Below are 25,627 nucleotides of genomic sequence, written 5' to 3'. Positions count from 1 at the left end.
TTTACAGTCCTTCATTACAGTTTGAAGCTGCATGGGCATTAACTAATATAGCATCAGGAACCTCTGCACAGACTCAAGCTGTTGTACAGTCTAGTAAGTAAATTAATTTATTTACTTGCTGGACCTTCTGTCATTTGTATGAAATGTGCTGAACAGGAAAATCTGTAGAGACAGAGAACAGAGTAAATGGTTGCCTAGGGCTGGGGGAGAAGGTAAGAGGATTTTCTGGGTATGGGATTTCTTTTGGGGGCAGTAGAAATGTTGTCAAATTAGATTGTGGTGATGACTACACAACTCTGTATAAACTCTAAGAACCTTTGAATTATACACTTAAACAGATAAATTATATCTCAGTAAAGCTGTTAAAAGTTTGAGTCAATTTTAATTTAAACATTCAATAATACAGGTCGTGCAGAGATACAGCTAAAAATCCTAGAGGTAGTATACAACATACTGAAATTTTAGGAAAAAGTGATCTGCCTTATACTTAGTTCTCACCTGAAATGAATATGATACCAGTCTTTTGGAATTTGAGTTAGTTCATAAATTATGTGTAGAGTAAGAAGTATAATGATAAATTATCTTGAAATATAAGGTAGGCTTGATATGGGTATAATCAGTTCTTTAATCCCATATCAACAATTGGAATCATATTGACTAAAGTATTCTAAGGTAGAAACCTTTTTTTAATGAATTGCAGGAAAAGCATCATGCTGTTGTTTTCATTTAATATAATCGCAGTTCTAGGTACTGTCAATAAGTCTGTTGCTTGAGACTAGGGGAAACAGTAAAATGTAGCATATTTAGGGTAAAGGTATTTGCTACATTTATTCATTCACTGAACTATAATTGAGCAACTCTAGTGTACCAAACTCTGTGTATATTTCATCAACTTATTTAGGCTGAAACCTGTGAACTCTTCAACATTTTGCAGTATAAATGTTAGTTTTTCTTTCTTATAGATGCCGTACCTCTTTTTCTAAGACTTCTCCATTCACCACATCAGAATGTTTGTGAACAAGCAGTATGGGCTTTGGGAAACATTATAGGTAAGTTGAAATTAGGTTTGAAAACACTCCAATTAAGTATCTTAATTAACTTTTTTCCTACATTGGCCATTACATACTATGTTTCCTCTAATTGTAATGTGGGTTGACTATCTTCTTGCTTCATAAATATTAACTTAAGATTGTACCTCTTTAGATGGATATGCAATTTGTTATCCAGGACTGGTAGGTTAAATTTGTGTTCCCCAAATCAAAATCTGGAGAATTAGCAACAGTTGATGCCCTTGACTGATGGTGAGGAAACATAGAACATCAGTGTCCCAACATGAGCCATTGCATACATTTCAGACTTTCTCATCCTGAATGTAATTTTTTTTTAAATACAATTTTCATTTCTGTAGGTGATGGTCCTCAATGTAGAGATTATGTCATATCACTGGGAGTTGTCAAACCTCTTCTGTCCTTCATCAATCCCTCCATTCCCATCACCTTCCTTCGGAACGTCACATGGGTCATTGTCAATCTCTGCAGGAATAAGGACCCCCCACCGCCTATGGAGACAGTTCAGGAGGTAAATGAAGAATTGCAAAGGCCAGATGGTATATTTTCCCTATGTTTATGCTTTAGGTTTTCATGTACAGGGAATGAAATAACGCATATACTGATTTCATTGCAGGTATGAGATATTTAAGTAATGTATCATAACTTAATTTTTGACTTCTGTGAGACTTGTGGCACCTGACCAAATACAGTCCACCTTAATTTAAGAAACCATAAATTCAAGCAGAAAACTACAAAAGAAGAAAATAAAATCTCAGTTTTATTACTACATTGAGTTGTTGATTTAACACTAAAAAATAAGGGATGGCTGCTGATAAAACTAGTGTACTTATATGCAAATGTTCTAGAGTTAAATTGCTGTGTTAAATCTGCTAATTAAAGCAGAGTAAAATCTTTGCTCTTTACATCTGATTTGTAAATGGATCTGAGTATTTTAAGTTTTATAAAATCCTATGTAACCTTTAATCACTTGACTGTATAGAGAAATGTTGACTGTGAATCTGTAATCCTTATGATTAGCATCATTCACCATCTTCTGCCTCCTCTTGCCCGTATGGAAAGGGTACTTAGTAATTCCCCCCACTCCCTCACAGATTTAAAGAAGAGATTTGAAATGTCTGCATTCAACAGACTTTATACTGGGCATACTTTTCTTGACTAAATCTGAGGTCAAAAACTTCAATTTGACTCAAGTAGTTCATTAAATAAAATCTTAGTTTTAAGCAGGTAAGTGGGACAGTGAGATCAGTTTTAAGAATGGCTTTTTAAAAATAACTATATACTCGCATCTCCACTGTTTCCAGTAGACATATGTCATAAAGAATGTTATTGAAAACAAATGTTTTTCCTTTAAGGTACATTAGTCTCTGTCAGACTTAACTTGATTATTTTAATTAAACATTTGAAATATTTTTTGGTGTTTCAGGTTGAATGTATTGTATTTTAGTTTTCCTAATAGAGATTCAAAAAACTTAATGTTGTTTTTCTTGCCCTCAAATAGTATTTACTGCTTTTTAAAAAAGTCAACAGTTACTTGTTTTTGCAAAGACATTTTCGTCCACTCTAGAGTTACTTATCATTTGTTTTCTTTCCTCAGATTTTACCAGCTTTATGTGTCCTTATATACCATACAGATATAAATGTAAGTAAAGCAGAACCTTAGTTTTGGAATTTGGTTCTTAATGAGACTGAAAGGGTTATTTATTCTTATGCTTTTAATAAGTGTCACCATATATCCTAATAATTTGTCAAGCTTCCACAGTGTATGTGGAAGAAATGTATGTTCTGTTTTCAGAAATAGGATTAAGGTTAAACTGAGTTTATATCTTAAATCATTCAGATAACAAAAATACTAACATTGGAGAAATTATCACATATGTAGTTAATTTAGTTATTTATATCATAGTATTTTTAAGTATCAATATTTATAAAGTGGTAAAAGCTTTATAAAGCTCCTTCATACTTAAAAAATTTTTTTATTTGATTTTTGTAATTGGTAGTCTAGATATTATTATCCCCATTTTTAAAGAATAAGAAACAGCCTCAGGGAAAGGTTAAGTGACTTATTCAAAGTTGCGGAGCTTATAAGGGTCAGTGTCGATATTTAAAACAGATCTTCTGATAACAGATCTTGTTTACTTCCTATGAAACCATACTAAATCCTAGGCTATAACCTTTTGAGCTACAGTATTGAAGAATATCAAGTATCGCTTTAAATGCAAAGGTATCTTTAGATTATTTGTTCATTATATGAGGTTTAGTTAAGCACTTACTGTATATATTCTGGCATAGTTTGTTTCAGGCAGTCTGAGAATTCTCCTGATTGTAGCAAGGCTGAATGTCAATTCTTCCACAAAGTAAAACAATGGATAAATTTTAGAGAATTCAGAACTGACTCTAATGTTCATCCAGCGTGAATTTGGCTTCTAATATTTCAGTTAAGATCTCTTCCCATTTGTATGTTTGTGTTTTTGTGTATCTTTGTTTACACATAATATTTATGTGTGTGGGTGTCAGAATTATGTGTGATTTATCATTGAGATGAAGAAAATACATCTTTGTTAACATTTCTCAAGAAGCAATATATAGTTCCTATATACGTACTGAACCACACATTTCCCTAGTTAATTTTAGGACTTTAAGTTCTTAGGAAGGAATCTTTTTTTTTTTTAGGAAGGAATCTTTTAAAGGTAACTGAAGTAACTTTTTATTTGTGAAGTGTTAGCCTGAACTGTCATAACAATTAAGTGAATCCTGTTTAGTTATATACTGTCCTGTTTTCAAAATGGATATAAAAGTGACTTAGCAATAGACATAAGATAATAAATACCTTAGAAGAAAGGAGGAGGAGGTAAAATTATTTTTTAAAGTGTATTTGTTGTTACTGAATGCTAAACTTAGTCCTAAGCTTTCTGAAAGCCAAAATTAAAAGGAAAATAAGCAAGATACCTGATGTTTCCACCAAGACTTCCCCTCCAGGACATTAGGGAATTGATTGTAGGTGAATAAAAGCTTCCACCACCTATTGGTCTTGTTTATTTGAAAGCTAGAGGTATTAAAGTAATGAAGTTCTCTAGTTTTAAGTATATTTATCGAGTTTAACAAAATAGATTGTCTCACTTAGGCAGAATTGTGCAAAGAATTATAGGCACAAAAATGAAGAAGACGTAGAGACTCTGTCCTCTAAGATGTCAGCATTAGCAGCAGGTAAAAAGAGTGAACGAAATGGGCTTTTGTCAGTTGCTTGCTGTACTAAATCTATTTCTGTAATCTCCTTTGATCTTACCAGCACCCTTATGAGATAAATTTTGTTCTCTTATTTTACTAGTAAGGAACTAGTAAGGAAATTGAAACTCAGTAAAGTAAAATAACGTAAGGGTCATACGATGAATAAAAGCCATGGCTGAGAATTAAAGCCGAGTCAAGGCCTATGCTGTTTTGTACCATGATCACATAAGGATACAATATGTGTGCAAACAAACAAGAAAAGAAAACAGAGAAATCACCAAAATGAATTATCAAAGCACATGTTCTTTCTGGCAACCAGAAAGCTTCACTGAGAAAGTAACTTTTGAAATAAGCATTATAAGGAGAAGGATGGTGGTAGAAGTGTTGTTAGAGGTGAAAAAAGATAGCATTTATTAAGGGTTTTAAGTGTGCCAGGCACTGTTTTTTAGCACTTTTTCATATATTAATTTATTCCTTAGAAAAATCGTGATTGGTTACTAAAATTGTCTTCATGTTACAAATACGGTTAAAAAAAAAAAAGGCTAACTAATTTGTGTGTAGTCGTACAACTAGGATGAGAAGGATTTTGTCAAGTTGAAAAAGTTGTTTCAGGTACCAGAGGAACTATATTAAGAATTAAAGAGAATACATGAGCATGTGGAGAATCCAGGTGGTTAATAAACCGAAACATTTGCTTAAATTACAGAGTTTCGTATCTTGTGTTAGGGAGTTTGGACTTCTCTTGTAATCAGTGCAGAGTAAGTAAGATTTTCAAATAGAGGAGTGATACGTTCGTGTCTGTTATAGTCAGACACTTTGAAAGCGATAAGGAGGATGTGGAATAGGGCAGGTTTGAACATAACCTGGCCTATTTTGCTATCATGGTAGGTTTGAGGGACTTGATGAAGATATGAACCCAAAGTGGTAATGGGTAGGAAAGATAAAGTGAGTAGAACTTCAAGAGGAAAGAATCAAAGAGGAGAAGTGAAAAAGTAAAAGAATAGCATTAAAATAAAGACTTCATTTGTGAGACTGTCATTTGTGAGACTGCTGGAGAAGCTGTGTTGGGGTGTAGGGAGAACTAGGTGGCTTATGGACATTAATATGCTTATATGACATTAGAAGAACTACGTACTGACTCTGAGAACTAAAGAAGAAATCTGGACTGATTCAGGTCAATCTGTGTTCATTTTCTTTCTAGTTATTGTTCTTCTTAAAGTCAGCGTGCAGTTGCAGTGATTCTGCAGCATTTGGTTTTCAAAAAGCATTGTCCTTTTTGAAGTTACTCATCCATGGTTTGATATGTCCAGACAATTTTGAGTGTTACCTAACATTTGATACAGATCTACCTTGCTTTGCTGCTGGTACAAATGAAATCAGTCAGTTGTGGCAGATTGGTTATATGCTGAGACATGATGGGTAGTGACACCTGATCATATGTCAGGGGTCCCTGAGACCACCTTCAAGTTCAGTGATTTGCTAGAAGGAATCATTGAAAAGCTTTTACACTCATGCTTATAATTTATAGCAAAAGAATACAGATTTGTTTAGGGGAAACTGTCCTTTCCCTCCTGTGTAGGAAAAAACCCCAGCTCTTCCCTGTGGGTCTGTCTCCTATGTCTCTCCTTTACTGCAACACAGAACACTTCACTTCTCATACTTCTGGTCGCCAGATGTGTTGCAGTAGGGATTTGGGGGGAGATTCCCCACAACACCAAGTGAGTATCTGCAATCCACTGGATATCCTACAATTTAATTCAGTTCCAGCACTAACCAGAGATAGTGTCAGATCTCACAGGTCAAGGACTCAGTCCCACGTGGTGGCCACCTCTTCCCCTAACCCACAGGCACACTTCAGTTGCCAGTCACAAAGTCAGACCGGTGCTTCTGACCAGCCAGCTTTAAATTGGAGGTTTAATGAATAGAACCAAGACCCCCTCCTTGGGTTCTATTAATTTGCTAGAGCAGTTCAAAGAACTTAGGTAAACAGTTATATTTACTAGTTTATTAAAGGGTGAAGCTCTGTACAGTCATCAAAAACAAGACCAGAAGCTGACTGTGGCTTAGATCATTAGCTCCTTATTGCAAAATTCAGACTTAATTTGAAGAAAGTAGGGAAAAACCACTATACCATTCAGGCATGGCCTAAATCAGACCCCTTATGATTATACAGTGGAAGTGACAAATAGATATAAGGGATTAGATCTGATAGAGTGCCTGAAGAACTGTGGACAGAGGTTCATAACATTGTACAGGAGGTGGTGATCAAAACCATTTCCAAGAAAAAGAAATGCAACAAAGCAAAATGGTCATCTGAGGAGGCCTTACAAATAGCTGAGAAAAGAAGAGAAGCAAAAGGCAAAGGAGAAGGGGCAAGATATACCCCGCTGAATGCAGAGTTCCAAAGACTAGCAAGGAGGGATAAGAAAGCTTTCTGAAGTGAACAAAGCAAAGAAATGGAGGAAAACAATAGAATGGGAAAGACTAGAGATATCTTCAAGAAAACTGGAGATACCAAGGGAACATTTCATGCAAAGATAGGAATGATAATGGACAGAAACAGCAAGGACCTAATAGAAGCAGAAGAGATTAAAAAGAGGTGGCAAGTATACATAGAACTGTACAAAAAAGGTCTTTAAAAGTAATTAAAATACCTCAGGAATGCTGAAGACTTCATTGACACATGATTAATCTGATTACTAGCTGAAAGGAAAAGAGTATAGTCATTGACTGTTAGTGACTGTAAAAGCCAGGCATTTAACCATAGAAATCTAGAAAATGGGCAGGTGGCGGGGGGGAGAATATTAGATGGAGGAGTTGTAGAATAGCAGAAGCAGTTCAGATGGGAAAAGGCAATGAAAGTTACAATTACAAATATTAAAGCAGCTGTTAGTCTGCTTACGTAGGTAAGGAAAGCAAACTGCTGAGAACAAAGAAATTTGAATAGTCTGATAATCATGTGCTGTGAATTCAAATTTTTAAAGCATTTTAAAAATGAGATTTTCATTGAAGGTCCAATATATTATCAAAAAGAAAAAGGGTGACTAGAAGAGTCTGCAGTTTCAGGGGACCTGAGACCTAGCCGTAGCTTACTTTCTCCCACTAGCCTCTGAATGTTGTCATGAGATCCCACCAAAAACCTTGAATTGATTTCAGCTTAGAAAACTTAAATATTTCATTTTTCTAAGCTACTGTGTATTAGGTAAAAAAACGATTTTCTGCTAATAGAAGGGAGCTATAATGGAGGGAGCAAAGTTAGATTTCCTTTAGCAACCTCCTAAAACATCACAGGCCAAGGCAACCAGTATTTTTATGCACAGTATTCCATTTTGTGGCTAAGGTTAATTCAAATATCCTACTTGGGGTAGGCAATTAGTCCATTTCTTGAATTTTGCAAGTATGAATAATGTAGCAGGGATTAATCTTATGTATTTTCATGTTGCTGGAGGTGTATTTCAGGGTAAATTCCTAGAAGCAGGATAGCTAGATGAGAGAGTGAATGCACTGTAATTTTTGTTATGCACTACCAAATACCCTGCATAAGGCGGTGCCATTTGCATTCTCAGCAGAAATACATAAAAGTGACTTTCTCCTTAGCCTTGCCCATAGAATGTACTGTCACATTTTAAATTTTTGTCAGTCTGTGAGAAACGGTATTTCATTTTTAGTATGTGTTTCACTTTCTATAAGTGAAGTTGAACTTGATTTTGTTGAAGAGCCATTTTTGCATCTTTTCAAATAGCCTGTTTATCTTTTGTTGCTCATTTTTAATCAAATTTTTCGCCTCTTTTTCTTAGCGTATAAGAGCTCTTTATGTTTTAAGGACGTTAGCTCTTTACTTTTGATATATATTTCAAATATTTTCCTAATTTGTCCTTTGTCTTTGATATATTTTGCCATGCAGATTTTTTCTTTTTATATAGTCAAATTTATCAGCCATTCCTTTTGTTGATTTAGATTTTTATTCCTCGGTTACAATGTTTTATCATGTTAAGGAAATGTCCGTAAAATCCCATTTTGAGTGTTGACCTCAGAAATGAGTGTTGGAATTTTTCAGTGTCTATGGAGATGATTATATGATTTTCTGTTTATATCTATTAATACGACATACATAGATGTTCCTAAAATTGAATCATCCTTGCTTTCCTTGAATAATTCCACTTGATTATCATATATTATTTTCTTAAGGTAGTATGAGCTCCTGTTCACTAATATTTTATTCAGAATTTTTATATCACTATTTACCTGAATGATATTGGTCCACAGCTTTTTTAATGGTGTCTTCATTATTATATTTTTACCACATTTAAAAAACATTATTCTTCATTTATTTTCTGTGCTCAGCCTAGGGTCTGTCTGATCTTTGCAGACTTGGTAGCTTTTCCTGTTGAAGCCTTTTGGGTCTGGATACTTTGTGGGATTAGTTCCTTGATAATTTTCTCTCGCTATTGAAATTGGTTTAAGTTCTCTTGTCTCTGCTGTGGTCAGTTTTTTGTAAGCTGTTGTCCTAGGAAATTATTCATTTCTTCTCAGTTTTCAACTCTGCTTGTATGTAAGTATGCAGAATAATTGTAAGATTTTTTTGAGGGGTTTAATTTACTGTTTCAGGGTTATTTTCTTCATCATTTCTTATTTTGTACATTTGTGCTCCCTCCACCACTTTCTCTAATTAAGTTAACAAGGACTTTTCAAAGTTTTGTCAAAGAATCAGGATTCCAGTGTTTTAATTAGATCTGTGGTTTTTCCTGTTCTTTACTTCATTTCTTTCTACTATTGTTTTTGTTGTTTCTTTTTGCTTTCTTTTGGTTTACTCTGTTCTTTTTCTAGCTTTTTGAAATCGATTTTCATTCTTTTTAAGTTCTGTCATATACATTTTTAAGGCTGTGAACTTGCCTTTGAACACTGCTTTACATAAATCCCGTAGCTTCTGATATATGGTATTTTCATTATAATATTCTAGAAAATTTTTTTGTATTTTTTAATCCAAGAGTAAGACTCTTAAATTTCCATACAGTATTTCATATTTATTAATATCTAATTTTATTGCCTTGTAATAATCTTATAGTATTTCTGCTTTATGTAATTGATGTTTACTTTGAACCTGATTTTTTTGTGCCCTGTCTGCATGTTATATTATCTATTATCAAGGTTTGAATTTCAGTATATATTTATAAAATCTGTATCCTCATTTTTTTGTCTACTTGACCTCATACTGACAACAGTGTAAGGTCTTTCATCAGTATATTTTTATTTTTTCTTGCATCTTTTTAGTTTCACCTTTATAGTGATATTTATAGGGTTATTTGGTAAATAGATGTCTTTAACAGTTATATCTTCATTGTAAATGGTGGGATTTTTAGCTTTATAAAGTAGCCTTTTTTATTCTTTGTAATGATTTGTAGAATGAATTATACTGGTCAGCTAATAGGCTTGTAGTCTCAGCTTTCTTATAATTTACTTGGTGTGCCTTTGCTTGTCCCTTTATTTTTAGCCTTTCTGAATGACTTAGGTGTGTCTCTTGTATACAGTATAGAATTGGGTTTTGTTTAGGATCGAGTTTGAAAGTCTTTTTCTTGTTGCAGGTGAGTTAAGCCTGTTGATGTTTGGTTTCAACTCTGTCCTGTTAAACTTTGAGTTATAATTTCTGTGTTTTATTTTCTACTTAGTGTTCTTCTCTCTTTTAAAAATTTCTTTTGGTATTTAGGAAAGTTTGTTTTTCTCGCAATGTTACCTTTATACTTAAACCTTTTATAAGTCCCCCCCCCCTTTTTTTTTTACTATCTGGTTTGACAAGTTTCAGTGGTATTTTTTGACTCCTGTCTTTACCCATAGAATAAGTGACTGGCTTATTCTACTTTCACTTTTCTCTCACCTCATTCTCCCATTTTTGAATCTAGGTTTGTGGCTTTTGCCCAGTTTGGGAAGTTTTCTGTCATTATTTCTTCAGATACTTTTTCACCTCTTTCTGAAACTCTACATCTTTTGTTAATCATCCTACATGTTCCTAAAGCTCTCTTCATTCTTTGCCATCTTCCCCTTCCCCCCATGGATGATTTATATTGATCTGTCTTTGAGTTAGTTGATTTTTTTTTTTTCTTTCTCTTCTACTTCCAATGAGTTTTAAATTTTGATTATTGAGTTTGTTAATTTTAAAATCCATTTGGTTCTTCCTTATGTCTCCTTTTTATTTGCTGAGATTTTCTATACTTAATGTGTTCACAATTGCTTGGTAAAGAATTTTTATGACAGTTACTTTGAAATTCTTGTCAGATAGTTCCAACATCTGCGTCATCTCAGTATTGGCATCTGTTGACCACCTTTTCCCTTTGCAGTTTAAATGATCCTGGTTCTTGGTATGATGAGTTATTTTCAGCTGTAGCCCACATTTTGGGTGTTGTTATGAGACTCTGATTTCTATTTAAATCTTGCTACCTATTAATGCCAGACTGAGGAGTAGACAAGCTCTGCTCCACACAGCATCTTTTCATACCCTCCAGTAAGGAGGTCTTCCTTGTGGGGGTAGGATGGTAGATGGATACAACTCTCGGGCATACCTTCTGTCCTCTCATTTTTGAAGTTGCAATATTTCTATTTTTCTGAAACATATATCATTTAAAAAGTATTCTTCCACTCTTATCTTCCCATTTGTGTTCATCTTTGATCTACAGTGAAATATTTCTTCACTTATTTCTTAGTTGAAAGAAGCTCATCCTCTGGTAAGGGTGTCAGCAGATTTTTCTGTAAAGAACTGGTAGTAAATATTGTAGGCTTTTTTGAGCCACATGGTCTCTGTCCCACTAATGTGGAGTAGCAAAGGATATGTTACTGTAAGCTCTTCACTCCCCTCTCCTCTTCTCTGAAGTCTCACATAAGCTTAAGACGGGAGGTCCAGACAAAGGACAGAATTCATTTTTTTCTCTTCTTACAGGTAATTTGACATTTGTAGCATTCTCAGACTCCTAGTAATGTTGAAGGTGTGGGCTATGTGTGGTTTTACATGCCCTTATTAAATAGTATATTTTTTTGAAGGATGCATGGAGAGATTTGAATTGAGACGGCAGTATTTATTTTAGAGCAACAAATGTCTTATAATAGGAAACATCTCTGGATTTCACATGAGATCAGACCTGTGCTTACATTCCTCTGTCAAGACACCAAGGAAAACTACTTATAAGCTCTCTGACTTTGAATGAGTCAACAAACCTGAGCCTGGTTTTTGTTTATTATTTGCAAACTTAGATGAGTGTAGTGTATGGTTTATACTGTGTGCTCTTCTGCTGGGACATTTTTCAAGAGATTTGCAAATAATTAACTTTTTTCCCCTAAAGTTAAAATGCCAAGTCATTTATCTGTTTAATAGTCTGAAAAATTACATTGTTAAACGTGTTTGAAAACTACTAACATGGATAAATGATCTTTGGGGGCTCTTCTAGACTTGAAGCAGCATGGCATACTGGTTTCATTCTGTATATAAAGTATTTCCTTATGATTATTGGGTATTCAGTTTGTGGGAGCAGGAAGAATTCCTTTTCTGCCTATTTTTATCTACTTAATATATAGATGTGGAAGTTGGGGTAGAAGTTGGCCCGGACTTCTGTGCCTCATTTTTGTGAAGAGTGACCTGAGGTAGCCATTGAGAAAGTTTTACCTTGTATCAGCTTAGCAGATATTTTTGCTACCAAGCTAAAACAAAATTTAATTACTTTTTATGTCACCGTCTCCTAAGTGTGTTATGTATCTTAAGTATTCAAACAAATACATTAAGTGGCCATTCTTTTTTATTTCCTGCAGATTCTCGTGGACACTGTTTGGGCACTGTCTTACCTGACAGATGGAGGTAATGAACAGATACAGATGGTTATTGATTCAGGGGTTGTGCCGTTCCTCGTGCCCCTTCTGAGCCACCAGGAAGTGAAAGTTCAAGTAAGTGTTAAGTATTTTTCTTACTTGTATAAAATTTGTACTTTCTGTAACCAGTTAACTTATACAGTCAGGCTTCAGTTCTATCTGTATGCACATTTCTTCAGTATTTCTTCTGCTATTTTACTGAATCTGATTTTGTTGATTTCTAAATCTTTATCTCATCCAGATTCTTTGCTGAGTTTCAGACTCATATAGCCAATTGTCTTTGAGTCCTTAGACATAACTGCCAAGAACCTCCTTCAGTAATATTGTTATTATTTCAAGCAGGCAAAAATGAACATACCGTCTTCTCCCACAAACCCACTCCTCTTCATATATCCCCTATTAATGGACAGCATAGTCCAAGCTAGGAACCTTGGTATTCTTCCTCTTGTCTCCGCTCCATTTCAAAACCTGTCAGTCCTTACTATATAGCTTTCACATCTGGCTTCTCCTTATATCTAGAGCCACTCATTTAGTTCAAGGTTTATTTTCTTTTCTCTGGATAACTGCATTTCTTTCTCTTTCTCTCTCTCCCTAATTTCTCATCACATCACTGATAGATCTGTTCATCCCACTTCTGCCAAAATGACTTTAGATAGAAATCTGTACCCATTCCAGGCCTTTATTAAAATCTTTCTGTGGTGCCAGTTTACTAATAGATAAAAATAGCTATGAAAAAAATGGACCTTTACATTTTTTTATTTTAATCTTTTCTCCAACAATTTTTCACATAATTTTTCCTATATAATTCCAGTTTTCACAAAACTGTTGTTTAAAATTCAGAATTGCTTCTCAGTTCTATAAAATGCTTTGTGTAAGTATGCAGTAAGTTTTAATCATTCACCGCTTGCATTTTTACATTTTCTCAGGATTATAAAAAACATAGAATCAGTTTCATCATAAACAAATTTATGGAAAATATTTTATCCCCACCCAGACAGCAGCACTCAGAGCGGTTGGCAACATAGTGACAGGTACAGACGAACAGACCCAGGTTGTTCTCAACTGCGATGTCCTCTCACACTTCCCAAACCTCTTATCACACCCAAAAGAGAAGATAAATAAGGTAAGGCATAGAACAGCCCCATCAATGCATTTCTTTCTCTTTGTATATCTCATTTTTAACTACCTTCTTGTTTCGATTGCTTTTCATTTGTGATTCTCTTCAAACCACTCTGGTTAATTTCACATCACCTCTGCAGTTATTTTCTTTCAGTTCTTAATTGCCTGCTGTAAGTGCTGCCATGATCATCACAGAATAAAATTATTTTCATTTTAACCAGTGTTTTTATTTCAGTATATTGAGCAGTAGCAATGATCAACAAATTAGTAGCCACTAGGTGGAAAGAACATATGAAATTTTCCATTGGGAGGCTATTATCTTTTTCTTTTGCTGGTGTTTTTTATAAACAAATAGATCATAATTTAATTTCCCTACAAAATTAGACTGAATGTAAAACTACAGTGCCTAAATTAAAGGATCATTAAAATTGTTTTCTGTTTGGTTTTTGTTTTTTTAAGATTTTAAGCTTACGATATAAACTTACTGTTAAACATGTGCTGAAGTACTTTAGTCTTCTTGTCTAGCTTATTTCACATTGCATGTTTTCAACATTCATCCATGTTGGAGCTTGTATCAAAACTTCATTCCTTTTTATGGCTGAATAGATACTGCATTGTACCTATATACCGTATTTTGTTTATACATTCATTTGTGGATGTACACTTTTGGATTGTTTCTACCTTTTGGCTCTTGTGAATAATGATACTGCTGTGAACATTGGTTTGAGTCCTTGCTTTCAGTTCCTTTGCGTGTATATCTTTATGAGTAGAATTGTCCAGTCATATGGTAATTGCATGTTTAGCTTGTTGAAGAGCCGTCAAGCTTCTTTCCATAGCAGTTGCACCATTTTACATTCCTGTAAGCAGTGTTATGAAGGTTCTAGTCTTGTTTTATATATATATAGTTTATTTATTTATTTATTTGACTATGCCAGGTCTTAGTTGCAGCAGGTGGGATCTTCAGTCTTCATTAGAGCATGCGGGATTGTTCATTGTGGCATGTGAAATCTAGTTCCCTGACCAGGGGTCAAATCCAGGCCCCCTGCATTGGGAGGGCAGGGAGTCTTAGCCCCTGGACCATGAGGAAAATCCCTCCAATTCCTTTTTTTAATTATTATTGTAGCCATCCTGCTTGTTTTGATTTACATGTAGTATCTGCCTGAAATGCCACCATTCCTCAGACTAACAAAACTTCTATTTATATAGTTCCTTAACTAAAATTTGATAGTTGAATTTTTATAGAAAAGTGTGTAGTCAGAAATCACATTTTGTAGGTGCTTTTGTTCCAATGAGCTTCCCTGGTGGCTAAGGTGATAAAGAGTCTGTCTGCAATACTGAAGACCTGGGTTTGATCCCTGGGTCGGGAAGATCCCCTGAAGAAGGGATCTTCTGAAGAATGGCTACCCACTCCAGGATTCTTGCCTGGAGAATCCCATGGACAGAGGAGCCTGGTGGGCTACAGTCGATGGGATCGCAGAGTCGGACACGACTGAGTAACTAACACTTTCACTTTCAACTTGTTCCAATGAAGGGAAAGAAGCCAGAGTCTTTTAGACTCCAGGCAAATATACGTGATTTTTACAGCTGAATGTATTAGTATTCTGTAATGGGAAGCAAGGCTGAGAAGTGAGGAAACTGGACAGGAGTAGGTAGAGAGGTTCTGGCCTGGGATCTGATATACTCTGAGTGAAGGTATCATAGGGGAAAGGAAAAGGGTTTCTATAGATAGATATCTCCTCAGCTTCAGCAAGGAGGTAGTTGTTGCAGAAGTTTTCCACCTTGAGTGTTTGTGTTATTTGCGTGTTGGTTACATCATAGTTCTTTGGAGGTGTAAGTTAACAACTTGTTTTTTTTTCCCCCTCAACCTTTTAGTTTGAAAATTTTCAAATGTGCAAGAAATTTGCAAAAATAGTGTAGTGAAACACCCTTGTACTCTAAAACACCAGTTAACCAGTTATTGATATCTCACCACAATTGGATGGCAAAAAAGTGTACAGTCTTTTTCTTTATTTATTATTTAGGCCATGTGCCAGGGCTTGTGGGATCTGAGTTCCCTGACCAGGGATTGAACCAGGCTGTGGTGATGAAAGTGCTTAATTGTAATTACTAGGCCTGTGGGGGCTCTCCTATAATCTTTCAGTTGTAGAGGAAGAAGAAGATAGTACTTTAACACTAAACTTAGAAATAAACCTGTTTGTTCATGACATAAAGCTCTAAGGTTACAATAAAATTTGTCATATAGATCATTCTTAGACTAGTTAGAGACTTAAGTTCTAATATATTTTGCAAATAAGTATTTTTACAATAAAGCAATTCGTCTTTCTTAGAAGTAGTTTTAACAAAGTATGAGGAAATTCTATCTTCTATTTATTTCTGTCATTTGTCTTTTAGAGCAGGGATCCCCAGCCTCTGAGCCAAGGACTAGTACCAGTCCCTGGCCTGTTTGAAATTGGGGCTGCATAGCAGGAGGTGAGCAGTGGGCAAGCGAGCAAAGCTTCATCTGTATTTACAGCTGCTCCCCATTGCTTTCCTTACCGTCTGAGCCCCACCTCCTATCAGAAGAGTAGTGGCCTTAGATTCTTGGAGCTTGTACCCAGCTGTGAACTGTGCATGCGAGAGATCTAGGATGTGAACTCCTTATGAGAATTTATTGCCTCTTGATCTGAGGTGGTGGTGCTCAATAAATACAATGCCCCTGAATCATCCCAGTTGCCACCCCTGTCTGTGGGAAAGTTGTGTTCTACAAAACTGGTCCCTGGTGCCAAAAAAGTTGGGGATCACTATTGAGAGGGAGCTCATGAAGCAAAAATGTGAGGTCCTTGCGTAAAGATTTATTGTCTGTTTTATTCACTGCCATGTCACCACTGCCTGAAACAGTGCTTAGGGTATAGTCCTAAGCATCTGTATTATTGAAGGTTATGCTAGGTAAATGGGCCAAGGTATTCTGCTTAAAAGTTTCCTAATAGGTTTAAAATGGAAGATACTGTATTGCCTAATCACCTTTAGATGCATTTGCCTTATTGTAACTGAGATGGTTTTGTTATTATGTATGTAAACCACATTAAAGTAAGAGCATAAGCACATTAAAGATACAGTTTTTCAAATAAAGGTGCCTTGTATTTTATTTAATTATAGGAAGCAGTGTGGTTCCTTTCCAACATTACAGCAGGCAACCAGCAACAAGTTCAAGCTGTAATAGATGCTGGATTAATTCCTATGATTATTCATCAGCTTGCCAAGGTCAGTCATTGTTATGAGTTCATTATGTCTGTTAATATGTTATAACCAAGACTTTTTGAGCAAAAAATTCATTTCAGCATTTCTTTTTAAATCTTTAGGGGGACTTTGGAACACAAAAGGAAGCTGCTTGGGCTATTAGCAACTTGACGATAAGTGGCAGAAAAGATCAAGTGAGTCTGGAAAAAAAAATCTTATGATTGTTAATACTGGGAAGTGCACTTCTCTCTTGTGTTCAGGAGTTTCTGATTGTTTATAAGCCCTGTCCTGTATTCCTTTGGAGGAAGAGGTAATTATATAAATAAGAGTATCTCTTCTCTTTTGTTGTCTAGGTTGAATACCTTGTACAGCAGAATGTAATACCACCATTCTGTAATTTATTGTCAGTAAAAGATTCTCAAGTTGTTCAGGTGGTCCTAGATGGTCTGAAAAACATTCTGATAATGGCTGGTGATGAAGCAAGCACAATAGCTGAAATAATAGAAGAATGTGGAGGTAAGAGGGTTGATTAAAGAAAAACAGTTGAGCTGTGCAACTCTGAAACATTAGTTCCTTTAAAGACAGTTAATTTGAAAGAAAAGTGCTAGGATACATTGCTATTAATATCGTCTGAGGATGTTGCTGTTCTTTATTTGCTATGTTAGTAATCCAGGAAGATTTTCCAGAACACAGCTGATTGTGAAAGTCACTCCATAACCTTCTTAGAGTTTTACAGTGCTTTTTAGGAAACACAGTTACTCCTCTTGAAGTCATGTTGCATAAGATTAAGTGAAAACAAATGTGATAGCATCACTGAATATTCAGACAGAAAGTGTTTTCTTAATAACAAGAAGAAAATATCCTAGAGATGTTAAGGAGTCTTGTCCATGGTCAGAGAAGTAGTTTGTGGTAGGAGCATAGTTAAAAGCCAGGTCTTCATACTGTACTACTATTAATTCACTTTTCATTTTGTTTTTAAGATGTCTTATTAATGCATATATATAGAATTTAGAAAGCTGGTAATGACGATACTATATGCAAGGCAGCAAAAGAGACACAGATGTAAAGAACAGACTTGGACTATGTGGGAGAAGGCGAGGGTGGGATTATTTGAGAGACAGTATTAAAACATGTATATTACCATATGTGAAACAGATGACCAGTGCAAGTTCAATGCATGAAACAGGACACTCAAAGCCGGTGCCCTGGGAGAACTCAGAGGGGTGGTGTAGGGAGGGAGGTGGGAAGGGGGCTTCAGGATGGGGGGGGCACATGTACCCATGGCTGATTCATTTCAATGTATGGCAAAAACCACCACAGTATTGTAATTATCCTCCAGTTAAATAAATTAAATTTTTTTAATTAATTCAAAATTAAAATAGGAATAAATAAAATTAATGGAACTAATTTTTTTTTAAGATGTTTTACTTTTTAAATAATTTGAAACAAGCATTGTAGTCTGATTCAGAACAATTTAACCCAGAAAGTTTGAGCTATAAAATTGTTACTCCAGCTTTTTATCAGTATAGTTGCTTCTGTCTATGAGATAAATACTTATAATTAGGGTACATAGTTACTTAGCATTTTATGATTTTATAAAGCACTCTATATACATTATCTTTGATACCCATTTTCCCATTTTTCTGGTTTGGATGTTACTATAGAAAAAAGTTAAATTTTTTTATATAGTAACTTAGGTTTGTTACTATATTATATAAAAAATTTTAAAAAGCAATTATTTTGAAACTACTTCAAAATAACTTAGCTAAAAAGACATTAAAGGAAGAATAGTATTGAGGATTTAATGGAGTTGCATCTGATATATGGAGTAAATATTTTGGGAATATAAATAAAGGCATTCTACAGTTAACTATTCTGAAAAAATATTCCCAAATTGATGTGGCTATATAGGAGATAAGCACCCTATTTCTTTTTTTTTTTCCAAGAAATCACTTCTGAATTTAAAGTTTTGTCTTCTATTTATGTCAATCTTTGAGTAACATTTGGAAAACAAAAAGATAAAAAAATTATTGTATGCAGCAGTATGATTATACTAAAGGAATCTTAGGCTGGGGGAGATCTTGATTCTAGTCCTGTCACTCACTCGCCATGTAACCTGAAACAAACCCCTTTGTATCTGTGCCACACTCCCATATCTGTCAAATGGAGAGTTTAGGTGATTTTTAAACTGCCGGCCTCAGGGAACAGGGTACCTCAAGGGCTTCTAAAGAGGCAGAAATTAGTGGGGTGCTGGTTCTCTAACCAGAGCAACTCAGGATTTTATCTGTTTTTTAGATGAACGATCATCTTTGGAGGGTGGTAGGGAGGGTGTTTTTAGTTCTTTAAGATGTTTCATGATTAAATGATTTAAGCACAGTTTCTTTATTAGTATGTATTTAATTATTTTAATTATTATCAGGTTTGGAGAAAATTGAAGTTTTACAGCAACATGAAAATGAAGACATATATAAATTAGCATTTGAAATCATAGATCAGTATTTCTCTGGTGATGATGTAAGTATATATTAAAGTATAGTGTGTCTACATGTACATTAAAATCTGTACGTAAAGTAAGTTTACTAAGAATTAATTTTCCTTGACTAAATTGATACTGTATTTCTGTCACCTTTGCTTTTGTAATTTGTTAAATGGGAAGAAGTAGTAATTATAGAAATGATGTATGTTCAAATAGGTAAAATAAATCTACAGATACAGGAACTTAAGAATGGGGCAGTTTTTCAATGTTCAGTTTTAAATTGTTGAATCTCTTGTTATTCTTGTCTGTGCTGGGTCTTTGTTGCTGTGCAGGCTACTCCCTAGTGGTGGTGCACGGCTTCTCATTGCGGTGGCTTCTCTTGTTGCACAGCACAGGGCTGTGGGGCACGTGGGCTTCAGTGGTTGTGGCTCCTGGTCTCTAAAGCACAGGCTCGGTAGTTGTGGCACACGGGCTTAGTTGCTGCACAGAGATGGGATATTCCCACATCAGGGATAGAACCCATGTCCCTTGCATTGGCGGGCAGTTGGTGTCTTTACCTTTGAGCCAGCAGTGAGGCCCTAAGTTGTTAAATTTCTTAATAGCATTGTTGGTTTTCTTAAAATATTTTTAGGTAATAAAAACATACACACAGAATTCTTCCCTGAGAAGTAAATCAACTCTGCTTACACTGTAATGTATAGTATCTTAACATAATGAAAATTCTTTTTCTTGATTCTTGTAGATTGATGAAGATCCTAGCCTCATTCCTGAAGCAACCCAAGGAGGTACCTACAACTTTGACCCAACGGCCAACCTTCAAACAAAAGAATTCAATTTTTAAATTCAGTTGAGTGCAGCATCTATCCCACATTGAATACGAAGCACCACCAGATGGCTACCAAAATGACAAGAGCAACAGCAACCGAAGGCTCCAAAACATACATGCCTCTTTGTTTTGATGCTTCTGAAGCAAGCCATGTCTCAGTCACTTTGCAGTTGCCGAAAGTCACTATCCACATGGACTGTAAATGCATATGCATGATTTCCTAAACTATTTTAGAATTCTCCTTAACAATCTTGACTACCCTATTTTCCCCCGTTCCCTGGTGCCACACGCTGACATCTGCAATCTCCATTTTAGAATATTCCATAGTGGTGGCATGTCAGCTGCCCACTTGATACTCCTTTGGAAAATGGTGCGCTGTGGATCAAGACACTTTGGTATGACACATACACGCGTTGGAAGACTTTAAAGAGGTGCAGTCTGATCTGAGCCTCCATCATTGTCCTCCACAAACATATTTTCATACTCTTTATGTGGAAGAATAGATTTTAAAAGTACAAGCCAAATGATTTTCATTGGTGGAACTGACACAAACAAAAAGTAACTTAAAAAAAAAGAAACTTGGTTATTGATTAAACAGATAAGTTTTAAAAAACTGTGCTTCATCTACCAGTAATTGATGTGTTTATTATCTGCCTCAGAAGCCAGGGTTGGAGGAAGGACTTTAGCTATGGATGGTAACGCTTTCGCCATTATACCTAATTTTTGAGAACAGCAAGCCCTATTTGACCACTCACTTCAGCCTGTGTGTTCCTGCTGTTTTGAAGTAATCAAATGCTGTGCATGGTATTTTACCTGAGCTGCAACCTGTTACGGACTTGAACTTCTGTTTAAGTTGAAAGCAAGAATCCCTGACCATAAAGAAAAAATAAATAAATGAAACCCAAAACCACAAAGGTCTAAAGTACCCATTGGTGATATTTAAAAAGAAAATCTTGCTTTCAGCTTTCAGGAGTTAACATTTTTCATTTTAAATTGATAATTGGATATGGTTGATTTATATTGGGTTTAAACTGTGGAGCTTTCATGTTTACTGTAATTTAGTCTTAAAATATTTTTTACTTAGTAACCAGTGCTTTTGATAATGTGGTTGGCAACAAACCAGCAACTATTAGAAGTGTCATAAAACTTCATTCTTTGAGTATTGGAAAGTTTACTCAGATCCTACTCTAAAAGCATATTCACATATAAAAAGATGTAGACAAGGATCTGCCTAGAGGAGTAATCTGCAGTTATTTAGCATAAACCTGATTTGCAGTGATCTTCAAGTAATTCTGAAAAATCTGGTATTACTGTGTAAAGTCATTGCTTTTGGTAAATTGTCCGACCCAGTTATTAACGAAAGAATATGGATTTGAAAATTTTTAAACTGAACAGTTTGTGCTGTCACAGGAATGGTTTTGTTGCTATTGTTTACTGGGTATAATTTCCCAACGCGTTGATGTGAAGGGATAGGAAATCTAAACTAATTTAGTTGTCCGATGGGAGGGGGGTGTATTTACTGTGATGAAGATGAGACACGTGCCATCAGAGCTTTGTGAATCAGCGGGGTGTTTTCACTGGTAAACAACACATAGCAGGTGTGCATTCATTACAAATATATGTATCTGCCAAGGTGGAGCCACTTTAAAGAGTGAGTTTTGTCTTGTATCTAAAGTGGATACAAGCGTATGTTTAAAATGCAAGATTTTTACTTGCTAGAGAATCTGTTTTAATATAGTGGTTTGGCCTCTGATTATTTATAGGTTTTATAAATTTTAGAATCAATTTCTCTTTAAGGTGGCTCAGACTTTTCAACTCTTGTGCACATAAAATTGAGTTGAAGTTCATTGTGCCTTTTTTTCTTTATCCAAATTTTGAGTTAAAGCTTCATATGGTAACTGCATCCTGTTCAGACACCATGGGCTAAATTTTTGAAACTGTGTGGTGTTCACTAAAAGTAGGAGTAATAAAGTCAAAGCTAATTAAGGTCACAAACTTCGGTGAAACCCTTAAAGTCCAAATCTTCTTGATATTGTGAATTATACCCCTTCCAGTTTACTTCCTTGGACTCCCCATAGTTACTGACAGTTACCTTTTAAATTTTGCACACATTGAGACTGAATTGGGCCTCTACTGTGCCGACTCCTATTTCCTCTTGTGTTTTAAGTGCAAACTAACATAAGTGAACATTAGCATCAAGTAGTGCAGACGTCCGTGTGCATTGGCTTGATCCAGTTTGTTGTGACCTCTCGGTTTGGAATTGGAATTGCACCATTTCATAGACAAAGGAAACTAAGTATATTGCTGCACTTTTACGTTTTCAAAACAGTGTTGAAAATTTGCATTGTTTTTATTTTTTTTAAACTCAGTTAAAAAAGACTAAAACGTTCTTTCAAAAGAGGCATCTAAATGTGTTCCTAATTTTGTATATGGGCTTAGGTTTTGTAACCAATAAAAAAGCTGCTATCAAATATGATAAAACATCGAAGAACTTATTTTTGAAAGTATCTGAATTTCCTAGTTTTGTTTTCTATGTGGTTAAATTTAAATTTGGAATTATTTTCCAAATATCGGCCCCAGTGGAGGTGAATCATGAATTACTTTCACTGTATTTTAATATCTCCTTTCCACTGGAGCAAACTAGGATGACCAGCAACAATGCTAGATTTAAGAATATTGTGTAACATAAGAAGTACCAAAGTCTACACTGATTTCCAAAGCTGCTGTAGACAGTGACAGAAACAATAGAAACTTCTTGTTGCACAGGCTTGAGGCCAGAAGTCAGGGTGGTGGCTGGGGCTTGCTCTCTCGAGGGAAGGATCTTCATCTCTTCCTGCTTTCGGTGGTCCTCAGCTGGTAGCTGCCTCTCTAGTCTCTGCTCTCGTCGGCACAGGGTGTTCTCTGTGTGTCTCTGGTTTAAATGCCGTAACTCACAGAAAGCCATTTCAGATGATTGTGTAATTGTGACTTTCATGAAACAAAAGCTGAAACTTAAGGCTTATCTAATCTTTGAAAACCAGAACTTTGCAAGATAGTAATTGAAGTAAACCTAACAGTTTTAACCTGTTAGATAGAGGTTGTGGCTCTAAATGAAATCTTGGATTATTTAAAAGAACAAAGGATCAGCCAAACTTTACTTTTGTATAATGACACTCCAGATTATTTTTGAACAAACTCAGTGTATGAGAAAATAAATTACACTACTCCTATTTAATCTTGCCATCATGTACTTCACAAGGGTTGTCCTTTTGAGAAGATTATTGCTGGTAAAAATTTATGGATGTCAGTTGTCTAACAATGATGGTTATGAATCTTCTTAACCCTAGTTGACCTGGGGGTTTAAATCTATTTGGAGAAGGGGAGTATAATTTCTGTACGTTTTAAGGCATATATAGGCCAAGGAGTGCTGTCTTTAATCTACCACTCATTTGTCCAAAGTGTAAAAGGAGCTCTTCACATAAATGATGTATTTTGTTAAATAAATGAAAAACACTGGTAGAATGATTCCCAAAAGCACAGCATATAGATGAGGCTCTATCTATACATACTTGTATACGACTGACCCTGGAACAACATGGGTTTGAACTGTGTGGGTCCACACATATGTGGGGTTTTTTCAATAGTAGGTACTGTAGTACTGCACGATCTGCTGTTGGTTGAATCCTTGGATGTGGAGCCACTTACACAGAGGAACTGCTGTATGGAGAAACTCTGTATATGGAGGGCTGACTATAAATTCTAGGCAGATTTTCAAATATTCAGAGGGTCAGCACCCCCAACCCGTGTTGTTCAAGGGTCAGTTATATAGATGGACTCAGTACTTAAGACAAAGTGTTTAGGAATAGGAGTATTCACATCCTTCATCTTGTTCAGTCCCTAAGTCGTGTCCGACTCTTTGCAACCCCATGGACTATAGTGTGCTAGGCTCTTCTGTCCTTCACTATCTCCCAGAATCTGCTCAAATTCCTGTTTGTTGAGTTGGTGATACTAGCTAACCATCTCATCCTCCGTTGTCCTTTTCTCTTCCTGACCTCAGTCTTTCCCAGCATCAGCACTGTGCTGTGCTTAGTCACTTCTGTCATGTCCAACTCTTTGCAACCCCATGGACTGTAGCCTGCCAGGCTGCTCTCTCCATTGGGATTCTTCAAGCGAGAACACTGGAATGGGTTGCCATGCCCTCCTCCAGGGAATCTTCCCAGCCCAGGTCTCCTGCATTGCAGTCAGATTCTTTACCATCTGAGCCACCAGGGAAGCCCAAGAATACTGGAGTGGGTAGGCTATCCCTTCTCCAGGGGATCTTCCCGACCCAGGAATCATTTGGGTCTCCTGCATTGCAGGCGAATTCTTTACCATCTGAGCCATCAGGGAAGCTTCCCTGGTAGCTCAGGTGGTAAAGAATCCCTCTGTTACTCCCCAGTAAACTCAATTTTGCTGGCTGATGGCATAACCTTTAACTCTGTGTTCATTAATGGGTTGACTCGGGATTTTTTTTCAAACTTTCTCAGCATCAGAGTCTTTTCCAATGAGTCAGCTCTTTGCATCAGGTGGCCAGAGTATTGGAGTTTCAGCTTCAGCATCTGTCCTTCCGATGAATATTCAGGATTGATTTCCTTTATTGACTGACTGGTTTGATCTCCTTGCAGTCCAAGGGACTCAAGAGCCTTCTCCAGCACCACAGTTCAAAAGCATCAATTCTTCGGTGCTCAGCCTCAGCCTTCTTTATGGTCTAACTCTCACATCCATACGTGACTACTAGAAAAACCATAGCTTTGACTATATGGACCTTTGTAGGCAAAGTAACATCTCTGCTTTTTAATACACTGCCTTTTTCTTCTAAGGAACAAGCATCTTTTAATTTCATGGCTTCAGTCACCGTCTGCAGTGATTTTGGAGCCTAGGAAAAAGTCTCACTGCTTCCACTTTTTCCCCATCTGTTTGCCATGAAGTGATAGGAATGGATGCCATGATCTTAGTTTTTTGAATGTTGAGTTTCAAGCCAGCTTTTTCACTGTCCTCTCTGACTCTTATCAAGGGGCTCTTTAGCTCCTCTTCGCTTTATGCCATAGAGTGGTATCATCTGCATATCTGAGGTTGTTGATACTTCTCCCAACAGTTGTGATTCCAGCTTGTGACTCATCCAGCCTGGCATCTCGTGTGATGCACTCTATTTACCCATGAGATCCCTCAGCTAACTTTAACGTATATCAGGGTTTCTCAGACCCTTCAGTATTGACATTTTAGGGAATTCCCTGGTGGTCCAGTGGTTAGGACTCTGCACTTCCACTGCCGAGGGACCAGGTGCGATCCCTGGTCAGGAAACTACGATCCTGCAGGCCTTGAGGTGTGGCCAAAAAAAAGAGAAAAATGGACATTATAGGCTGGGTAGTTTTTGATTGTGGGAGGCTGTCCTGTGTATTGTAGGGTGTTTAGTTGCATCGTTAGGCCCTGCCCACTAGACATTGTAGCACCTCTGCGCTTCCCATTCTGGACAGTGAAAAATGTCTCAAGACACAGCCACGTGTTTCCTGGGGGCCAAAACTGCTTGTTGTGTGAACGATTGGCCTAAATCAATTTAGCTAGGAAACTTCACTCAAATGAGAGCCTAAATCATGCCTTCTGTTCTATGAACAGTGCCAGGTCTTTCCCCCACCCCCCACCCCCAGAAACAGAAGATAAAAAGCGGAAACCTCCTCCCCACCCCCACCAAAAAAAAAAAAATGTGCCTTTTCTTCAATCTCAGTTTTAGGAGAAATCAGCACATTTCCCAGATCCCACATGAGAAGTCCTGGCAGTCCTGAGCCTATCTACTGCAAAGGGCTTAGGAGGATGGGAATGTGGAGTAGTTAC

General features: G+C 36.2%; 1 protein-coding gene across 1 annotated transcript in view; it reads left to right on the top strand.

The window, feature by feature from the left end:
- Positions 1-22,261, top strand: part of KPNA3 (karyopherin subunit alpha 3) — a 97,868-nt gene extending 75,607 nt beyond the window's left edge. Inside the window, exons 7-17 of the mRNA XM_086329133.1 lie at positions 8-93; positions 963-1,049; positions 1,409-1,578; positions 2,665-2,709; positions 12,087-12,218; positions 13,138-13,266; positions 16,398-16,502; positions 16,601-16,672; positions 16,832-16,994; positions 18,898-18,992; positions 19,697-22,261. Of these exons, the coding sequence (XP_086185259.1) occupies positions 8-93; positions 963-1,049; positions 1,409-1,578; positions 2,665-2,709; positions 12,087-12,218; positions 13,138-13,266; positions 16,398-16,502; positions 16,601-16,672; positions 16,832-16,994; positions 18,898-18,992; positions 19,697-19,795 (1,183 nt within the window). The 3' untranslated portion in view covers positions 19,796-22,261. The remainder of the gene's footprint in view (positions 1-7; positions 94-962; positions 1,050-1,408; positions 1,579-2,664; positions 2,710-12,086; positions 12,219-13,137; positions 13,267-16,397; positions 16,503-16,600; positions 16,673-16,831; positions 16,995-18,897; positions 18,993-19,696) is intronic.
- Positions 22,262-25,627: the final 3,366 nt, after the last annotated feature.

The sequence above is a fragment of the Bos grunniens genome, chromosome 12, assembly GCF_055505025.1.
Source record: "Bos grunniens cultivar Pamir isolate PY7600 chromosome 12, Bosgru_T2T1.0, whole genome shotgun sequence".
In the NCBI taxonomy this organism is placed as follows: domain Eukaryota; kingdom Metazoa; phylum Chordata; class Mammalia; order Artiodactyla; family Bovidae; genus Bos; species Bos grunniens.
Note: the sequence above shows the minus strand (reverse complement) of the source record. Positions and strands in the feature narration are given on the sequence as shown.